General features: G+C 38.6%; 2 protein-coding genes across 7 annotated transcripts in view; both read left to right on the top strand.

Annotated features, from left to right (window-relative positions):
* LOC128618268 (uncharacterized) overlaps positions 1-8,174 on the top strand; it is a 9,883-nt gene extending 1,709 nt beyond the window's left edge. The window contains exons 2-9 of one of the 6 annotated variants that reach the window (XM_053641806.1): positions 71-349; positions 677-715; positions 2,625-2,786; positions 2,882-2,947; positions 5,060-5,119; positions 5,225-5,290; positions 6,721-6,786; positions 7,483-8,174. In XM_053641806.1, the coding sequence (XP_053497781.1) occupies positions 71-349; positions 677-715; positions 2,625-2,786; positions 2,882-2,947; positions 5,060-5,119; positions 5,225-5,290; positions 6,721-6,786; positions 7,483-7,541 (797 nt within the window). In that variant the 3' untranslated portion in view covers positions 7,542-8,174. Of the gene's footprint in view, positions 1-70; positions 350-676; positions 716-2,624; positions 2,787-2,881; positions 2,948-5,059; positions 5,120-5,224; positions 6,301-6,720; positions 7,076-7,482 lie in introns of those variants that run through there. The other 5 variants (XM_053641808.1, XM_053641807.1, XM_053641804.1 and 2 more) reach the window with 5 other exon arrangements.
* Positions 8,175-9,417: 1,243 nt separating this feature from the next.
* Positions 9,418-10,000, top strand: part of LOC128618270 (uncharacterized) — a 19,564-nt gene continuing 18,981 nt past the window's right edge. Inside the window, exon 1 of the mRNA XM_053641809.1 lies at positions 9,418-9,814. Coding sequence (XP_053497784.1) covers positions 9,754-9,814 — 61 coding nt within the window. The 5' untranslated portion in view covers positions 9,418-9,753. The remainder of the gene's footprint in view (positions 9,815-10,000) is intronic.

Below are 10,000 nucleotides of genomic sequence, written 5' to 3'. Positions count from 1 at the left end.
ATAAAAACAAACAGACAGATATTAGAAAAATCTGTGTACATTTCAGTCCTTGTTATATTTGTTCTTACAGACATATTCAATCAGATCCACACAGAGGGGAGTGACGCTTCTCTCGTCTGTGTAAATAATAGTAAAGTGGTGTGGAGTAAAGGTGTTGATGGAGGGAGAGGGGACATCCTCACTGCTGAACATGGAGAAATCACCATTAAACTCAGACCTGATCCAGATAACAGATACACTGTGTTGGGGGATTCATCACTCCATATAAAGAATCTGTCTCTCTCAGACTCGGGGGTTTACTACTGTAACGCTGTTCCTGTGGTCAATCTGACTGTCACTCCATCACCGAGTAAGCATACAGTAACTTTGTTTGTATCATTGATTCAAAAGTAAGTCCTCTTTACCCATGCTTTAATTAGATGCACATCACCAATTACTTATATTTATTTTGTCTGTGTTAAAGCTAGAATTTTTTTATGATTTTTATTTTTTATTTTTATAACGTAAGTTTTTAAATACTGAATTTGATAGTGTGTTGATGCAGTAAACAGTGTCAGTTAAGGGAATGTTAATGTAAATCATTACCACATTATTTATTTATTTTTTTATTTGTCGTGTTGTTTATCTGCATTACAGCCACAACCCGTATAACTCTTATTATTACCTCTACACTCAGGTAGCACCGGCGAGACAGAGAAAGGTTCCGCTGGAAAAGGTAATTCATTAAAACTGTCCTCACACACAAAGGTTTATCTGTAGAATAAAGCTCATATCCGCAGTGTTCCTATCAGAAGACACGTTATACAACGTGATCAGTAAAGCGCCTGAGTGCTGCAATTTGCCAACAATTAATTTGTTAAATTTATTATATCATACCTTTTTTTTTTTAATCCATTTACAGTTACAATTAATGGGGGAGTACATTTCTAGTTAGTTCAAGTTCTCACTTATATTAAACACCCTCACCAGCATTTTTCATCTCTTGAAGTTAATAAGACAGAAAAAAAGCAGATTGTCATTGTATTGTCATAATGAAGTCCAAGGAGACGGATGCACACTTCTTAAATCAGACACAGGGAAAAGACACGTGGAAACAACAAACACAGAGAAACATGAACCTGGAACAAAAACTCAGAGACAAAGGCTAGGACTAACAGAATAACAGACTAATGAACAAAATATACACAGTGCAAACATCAGCTCAGCTACTCATGAAAACAAAACACTGGCACGACACTTAACAGTAACTTAACACAAATCTGCCACAAACCCATCAAAACCTGACAAAATGCCCCAACTGACAAGACGACATAAACAGGGGAGCAAATCAGGAAAATAACAAACAGGTGAGCCTGATCCACACAGGAAATAAGGCAAACCATGGAGGAAGTAATTCTACACTTGGAGTCCGGGTGTCCTCTAGTGGCCCACGGTGGAACTGCCCCTAGAGGCCATGACATTAATAGATAAAGTGTAAAAGACATTTTTCTGAATAGCTTTCAGTGTCGATGTTTCAAAACCTGGATTCCTACTTGTGTCCAGCACACATGCTGAGACCTTTAACACAAAGTCACATGGTGACCTTGAGGACACGAGTTTACTTTCCGTAGAGTTCGCCTCACCTCATGTGTGTGTGTAATGTTAGTCCTGTGTCATTGTTGGTGCTTTGGGCTTTGATGCTGATTGTCAAACTGGACAAAGGAGTGGATGAGCTCTTCAGTTAGGTTGGCATCACTGCTGTGAAGACTGAGACCCCTATTGCTGTAATCTATGACAGATTGGCTATCTTCCCACGTACACTGGGGATAATTATTGTAATAGAAATAATCCTCGTTATGTTGTTTGTAGTGCTGTTTGGCAGTCCTGTTTTCCTCTCTTGAGATCTGGCCTGGATTCACTGTATGCTACAGCATCGCCAGCTCTGAAGGCCATGTTCCCTGACTTTCGTAGTCTTCAAACCTCATTGTTTATGCATGGTTTTGGTTCTTGGTGTAGGACAGGACCTGGTGTGCTTGGTCTCAGACTCCAGTCTGTGCTTTGGAACAGTCCTGAAGCTGTGAATAGCTCCTAGTGTCCATATTTTACTACTTTGGAGACTTGTGTGTCCTTGATAATGACAGGTTTGTAACAGTACAAGATGGGAACATGGATAATACTTTATTGATGTTGGTGTAAACCTTATCCAGATTAGTTTGTACCCCTGGTGGGCATTTCTCATTCTGGTGGAATGTAAGTAGTACCATCTTGTGGTTCACCCAGTGGAAATCACCTACAACAACGACGTAGTTGTACTTTTTTTCCACCTTGTATGCTATAATTTCAGTTACGTTTACAGGAAACCACTGACCAATGACAGTTTAGACAAAAAAGTTTGAAATTCATTCATTCGTAACCTTTCATTTAGGGGATGAAATCAGATTTCTATCATGTTTGTATACGAAACTACATTTTCAACCAACTCTAATTATAGAGACTCCACACCTTGTATAATTCTTACTCTGTGCTCTACTTTAATGTTTAATCTGGATATTAAATGTGATTTTTTTTTTAAACCAAAAATAAAACCATTTAATATAATTCACAACACAATGTAATTCACTTAATTAACTTGATGTATACTCTAGCCTCAGGGACCAAAAGTGACGATAATGATGGTGATGATGATGAAGATGATGATGATGATGATGATGATGTGTTCTCAGAGTGGATCGTCGCTGCTGTAGTCGGTGTGAGCTGTGTGGTGCTGTTGGTTCTGTCAATATGGGGATTTTTCACTAAAAGAAAAGGTGGGAAATGGTGACTTCATTAGAAACTATTTGTACTTCATTACATTTAACCTAATTATGTGATTCTATAGTAGTATTTATGCTCTATATCTCAGCAGCTCAACAGAACCAGGTACACATGTATGACTCCGTTATCAACCTTCCAGCAGACCCACAACCTGGTGAGTCTGCTATTAATACTAACTGCAATTTTATCAGATCATTTTTAATTAATCAACACAGTAAGTATCAGTTTGGAACTGAACACAAACCTGTTATTCAGACTGAACAGATCATTTGCTCTAAACTGGTACAAACAGGTATGAAAAGGAAGTGCACTCGTGGCAGCTGCCGGGGATGTTACAGTAGATGGAAAGGGATTTAAAGTGCCGCTATTGTGCTATATTAAAAGTGCCTAATTTTGTTTTAGCAGTCTCATACAGTAGGTGTAAATGCATCCGAGGTCAAAACACACTTTAATTTTCTCATCATTTACATTGCAGCATCACCTCTTTTAAGGGAGCGTACTCTGCTCTGATTGGTCAGATGTCCCAGTCTGTTGTGATTGGTCTACCGCTTACAGTGTGTGTCAGAAAGGAAACGCCCACTACCATATCTGATATATAAGATCAACCCGAGCCACCGTCGCAAGCACGACGAGAACAGGACGTTTCTCAGTGGACAGTTTATACATAGTTTGGCAATAACGTGAGTTAGCCGGTTAGCAGAGGCTAACAGCTAACAGGCTAACAGCTGTGCACTGGCTGTACATGTATACAACAGAAAAGTACTCATTTGGAACACTCGGTAGAAAATATATACATAAATAATTAATCATACTTACAGGTTGTGATCCAGAGGCGCCAGATGGTCTAAATAAAGTGGGTGTGGTCGCGTCTTTAATGAATAATCCTTTCGCAAATCCCTCGTCAACTTCGGCTAGGTTTGAGAAGCAGTCGTCAGTGAAATGACGGGAACACGAACGCTTTACATCCTCGTACTTTGGGAGTCCGTGCAAAGTGGTTTTGTTTTTGCAGCACAGATAACAATGTCTTCTAGACAGGAAGCTGACTCTTTCAGGACGCAACCTCAGCTGTAGTGTTTGAGGGCGGGTCAAAGCTGTTTGAGCAGCCGATGAAGACCAGAGATGGGTTTTTTGTTACAGACCTACGTAGGTTAGTACAGGAGGTAAAGTCTGGAATCACTAACGACTCGTTTCAGCTGTTCAGAATCGCTTCCTTCTTTTGGGAGTCGATAACGCCGTCTGTCGTGCGCTTTTGATTTTTGAAACTTTGCAGATGTTTTACATTCACAAACAGCGACATAACACTACATGAAAGGTAATATCTGAAAAAGCACAATAGGTGCACTTCTAATCTAATATCTATCAATAGCTCAACAGTTAAACTATTAAGGTTGACCAATACATTATCTTCTGAGATCTCACTGATGACAACAACAACAACAACAACAACAACAACAACAACAACAAAACCACTCAACTTACGCTTCCGTCTTCTGTCCTTTTGTGTAATTTGTACTTTGATTAGATAATGTGAGATCAGTCTATCAACGTTTAGTTCCTCCTCCAATCACACTTTAGGGTGTAAATGACAGTAAGTAAAGTAAAGAGAGTAAATGATCCACTGTGTTCACGTTCATTACGCCTGCTACTGAGTCTGTAAGATGTTTACTGATGATGCGTTGTGGAACTGTCACCGAACCAGGCTAATAAGAGTTAGCCCAAATGGAGCTACATCTAGGGGGCGTGTCACTCCATGTAATCACGTGACACGGTTGTTACTGATTGGCTGTGTGGATCTACAGCACCTTGTTGATGTGAGAGGACAGAGGAGATTGGGCAGATGGGTTCAAGCTGACAGAAAGGCTGGAGTGACGAACCTCGGGGCTGATGGGCTGCAACAGCAGAAGACCACGTCAGGTTCCACTCCTGTCAGCCAAGAACAGGAACCTGAGGCTGCAGTGGTTGAAGAAAGGAAGCGAAGGATGAAGAAAAATGAAGAATGAAGAAAGGAAACAAACTCGTATGGTTCTCGTGAACGCTTTATTATCACTGTGGTATAAACACTAGATTATTATTCTCTCAGCTGGCGTACAGGATGTACAATTCAGAGCTGGGGTTCTCAGTCCCAGTGCTCCATGTGCTTCATAGCCCTAATCCCAGTCAGCTCATTCATCACCTGATTACATACGGTATATTCCATATAGATACGAATGGATAAAAATGCGAAGAGTATTAAAACAGCATTATTTCTGTTGTGTATTTGTAACAGGATGTAGTGTTACACACATCTATGACGTTATTCAGGAGCCTCCAGAAGCCCCACGGTGTGGTGAGTTCACTACTAACGCAGCGTTTTATTTCATTATTCAGCTTGTAGAAGTGTATCATCAGCAATTACATGATGTTTTTTTTTTTTTAAATTGCCGTTTTCCAGCTGATCAGCAGAGAGAGTGCGATGCTGTGTATTTCCTGGCACAAAGTCCAGCGTCCAACACTACAGGTTCATATCTCAGTGTTTCTGTCATCATATCATCACGTTATCATCTTTTTAATAAGGCTTTTAATCCTTTAATAAGAATTACAAACTCAGACAGCTGTTCTTTTCAGCTAAACAGTTCTCTACTGTGTAGACTTTAAAACATTTTCTTGCGTTTCAGCCATTAAGTGAAAGTATATTCGAACTAATTTTATAAACTACTGTTTCCCGCCAGTTTGTTAGCAGGATTATAGATTGTGATACATGCAGTTCAATTCAATTCAGTTCAGTTTTATTTATATAGCGTTTTTTACAGTGGACATTGCCCCAAACCTCCTTACAGAAATATATAAACTCAGGATATAGATTTTAAATGTATGAATTTATCCCTAATGAGCAGCGAGAGGAGACGGTGGTGAGGAAAAACTCCCTGAGACGATATGAGGAAGAAACCTTGAGAGGAACAGACTCAGAAAGTGAACCCGTCCTCATCTGGATAGTGTGGTTATAAATAAATCCCTTCTGTAAATTCACCACAGTCTCAACATGAAGACTCTTCCACGGAAATCATGAACTGTCCACTGACGGAGACCCGAGCGCAGAGTCTGTTTGTGCAGTTGGTTGTGTGTATCATCATGTATCATTCTGTATGTCTAAGAGACAAACAAGGCATTTTGTACATTTAATGATAATGAGTGTTTATTGATCACGTATACATTACAGCACTGTGAAATTCTTTACTTCACGTACCCCAGCATGTCAGGAAGTTGGGGTCAGAGTGCAGGGTCAGCCATGATACTGCGCCCCCTGGAGCAGAGAGGGTTAAGGGCCTTGCTCAAGGGCCCAACAGTGGCAGCTTGGCAGTGCTGGGGCTTGAACCCCCGACCTTCTGATCAGTAACCTTAACCGCTAAGCCACCACCGCCCCTAACTCTCCTTTATATAAAGGACTTCAGTGTGTGTTCATGGTCATCCTGTTACTCTAATTACATGATTAATGAACTGAATCTGTGTTTTGGTCACATGGCTTCTGGAACATTTAGTATGATGCCTATATTCATTTTTAAGCTCAAATTAATTAAAAAAATTCAACTAGTTTTATGTCATTTTTCTGCTAGAAATGTATGCATATTAATGATACACTAATAAACATGAGCGTTCTAGTACGTTATCGTTTCTATAGTAACGGCTCATTCACTGATTAATAAATTCATTAAAAAACGTGCAATCGTTGATTTGGTGAAGTTTTCGGTAAGGAGATGTTTATTTAACGTGTATGGAAGGAGTCTCCAGTGTCAGCGCTTTGTAACAGTCAGAGGTGAAGCTGTAGGTTTTCTGACATCTTCAGGACGGAGGAGTTTACGCTTTATTTAATAAATATTCAGTTGCAGGAAACATGGTATACATCTGTTACCTAAAGAAACGAGTCTAATGAAACCTGCTCTGCTTCATCAGGTGATCAGGAGAGAGAGAGCGAGGCTGTATATTTCCTGGCAACACATCCAACGTCCAACACTACAGGTATATACGCGCATGCACACACACACACACACACACACACACACACACATACATCTCAGTGTTTCTGTTATTATATCACCACGTCATGATCTTCTTCTATCACCAAAATGGCATACATTCCACTCAGGGTGAGTGCAGGTGCTAATTAACCAGCACGACAATGTTGCTCCTGTGATCCCCTGTGATTAAATGTGATTAACTGTCATAACACGTGATCACCTGTGATTATTTGTAAATACCTGTGATTATTTGTGACGTCCCACAATCACCTGTGATTATTTGTGATTATTTGTGATCATCTGTAGACGAATCACAGCGTGCTAATATCTGGTATTACAGCACTCTTGTTCTTGTTCAAACATGTTCTTGTGATATTGCTTAGTAATATATGTTTATATGAAGTATAATAATAAACAGGATGAGACGAAAAAAGAAAAAGGATGAGAAAAAAGGATGAGACGTATTGCAGTAGAACAGCAACACAGAGTTTATTACAGGAGAAAGTAATTAGTAGTAATTAGTTGCTTTGTTTGCTGTCCGAGACGTTGTCAGTCTGAGAGTGATGCTTCACACTGTAATGCTTAAGGCTATACAGAGAGATGTTTATTCATGGCTGTTATTGTAAAGTGCCACTATTTTACTCACTATTTCTGTGTTGAGTTTTTATCAAATTTCACTTCTTGTCTTTATTTCTAGAAGGGGACCAAGTTGGACCGCTTTACACCAAGGTCCAGAAGCCCAGAAATAACACCTGAAGTTTGTCTTTATATGATTATTAATAATAAATACAGCTGCAGCTCTAATCTACTGTATTTAGTTATTAAAAATTGGATGCCGTAATCGTGTTACGTTACAGTTTTTCTTTAATGAATTCATCTTACACGTAATCCCATGTACGCATTTCTGTGTACTTTTTTGTATTAGCAATAAAAGTTGCCACACACTGTTCACTTCCTGTTTTGGTGAATCATCTGGAAACTTCTGCATCCTGCGGTGTTTTGTGTAATTATTTCATATAATTATAGACTATGACACACAACCTCATTTTTGGCAGCGATTTGTGCGTTTGTGTTGTGAGAGTTGTTCACGAGTCCCTTGTTCGTCCTGAGCAGTTAAACTGCCCACTGTTCTTCAGAAAAATCCTCCAGGTCCTGCACATTCTTTACTTTTCCAGCATCTTCTGCATATTTGATCCCGATCATCCTGTTCAAAAGTTTACACCCCCCTGGCTCTTAATGTATTCATCGTGTTGCCTTCTTGATCATCAGTGAATGTTTGGACCTCATGTAATAGTCGTGTACGAGTCCCTCAGTTGTCCTCAGTGTGAAAAGACGGATCTCAACATCATATAGCTGCTGTTGGAAAAGGACTCAAATATGCAGAAGATGCTGCAAAAGTAAAGAATGTGCAGGACCTGGAGGATTTTTCTGAAGAACAGCGGGCATTGAAAGAACAGTGGGTTTTACTGAAAAAGAATTATGAATGAAAAGGACTCTGAAACTTCTTTTTTTCTGAATCATAAACAATGCAAAACAATGTGCATTTCTGTCTGTATAAAAATAATAAATAAAACAGCGGTTTAATGTTGGAAATGTATTAAGGGTTCAACATACCTTAAAAATAAATAAATACTTTTATAAATTCTCCCAAAAATGTGATTGAATAAACGGAGTCTCTGATCTGGGGAAAGTGATCGAAGGAAACACAATGAGCTCCGTAGCAGCGTCTCTGAGGCGTCGTTTTACAGGAAATAGAGCTCCAAAGTCGCTAAAATGCCCGATTACGCTGCGGATCAGTGGTGCGGAGTGGGTTAGGGTCAGGGTTAACAGAGCAGTTGCATCAGATGCATCAGAATGATTTCCATGATGTGAATCCGCATTCCTATGATGCATGTCGTCAAATTTTTGGACTGCGATGCATGAAAACACCCCAATAATCAAACATTAACATGAATTTTTCACAAAATTCTAACTGGACTTTTCAAACTTCAGTTTTACAGAAAATCTCGAGTAAATTCAGTATGGTTTTAATGAAATTACAGTATGCTTTTCGCAGCATTTGTAGTGAATTACTGTTTGTTTTTAGTAAATTACAGGGTGTGTTGCCAGACTTTTTAGTAAAGTTTTTTCAGTAAATTACAGTGCATTTTGGCAATACAGTATTTTTAGTGAAGTACAGTAAGTTGTTAGTAAATTACAGTACATTTTGATTAAACTGCAGAATGTTTTTAGTAAATTTCAGTGATTTATGTCAGCATTACTTTGTAAACTATAGTCATTTTTTTGTGAATTAAATTTGTAGTAAATTACAGTGTGGTTTTCATAAACTTTAATAAGGTTTTAGTAAATGAGAGTAAATTGTTTAAAGGAAACTACAGTAAAGTTTTAGTAAACTTAGTAAACAAAAGTACATTTTTGTAAATTACATGAAATCTTTAACAAATTACTGAGAGTTTCTGGCAGCACTTTTCGGAAAGTACAGCAAATTTTTAGTATCTTTAAAAAAACAAATTACAGTTTGTTTACAGGAAACAGTTACCACTAAACTACTGTCATCACAATAATGCTTACAGTAAATGGCTGTTATTTCACTGTACAATATGTCACTGTAGAGTTTAGTGTGAATGTTGTGCAGTCTAAGACAGGCGTTTACATCAGGCAGGCAGGAGGTAATGTAATTTTTGTGAAAATCCATAATCATAAGAAACGGAAGTAGAAAAAAAACAGAATGACCAGCGAGGTTCGGGATAATGTTGAAATATGAAATAAACAAAATAAGAAAAGTTTGGCAATGTGTCTGACCAGAAGAGTGTGTGTGACGTGGAAGTGAACATTTCAGACAGCTATAACGTAATGATGAACCCACGCGTCTGGCAGCACGTCATTCTGTGTTCTTCATTTCCTCGTACTTTCCTTATTGAAACCAAACCCAAATGATCCTACATCAGTTTGGCGAAGACAGCGGACGATGTTGGTTCTCACTTTAACCGCTCTAGTGCTGTGCATCACCGTACACACGGCTGAATGTGGTGAGTAAACCACAATCAATTTTTATACAGTGTTCCTGTAGATTTCTTTAGTATTTAGCAGTTTTGTGAAGTACTGTGTCATTTCCATGATCAATAAGCAGTGAATAATATTCTAGTCTGTTCCGTTTCTAATAATCATTTGAAATGCAGAGTTACCGATTGTTTTTCTTTTAGCTCGTATTTTTA

Source organism: Ictalurus furcatus, chromosome 14 (genome assembly GCF_023375685.1).
Source record: "Ictalurus furcatus strain D&B chromosome 14, Billie_1.0, whole genome shotgun sequence".
Lineage (NCBI taxonomy): Eukaryota > Metazoa > Chordata > Actinopteri > Siluriformes > Ictaluridae > Ictalurus > Ictalurus furcatus.
This window is presented reverse-complemented; position numbering and strand designations above follow the sequence as displayed.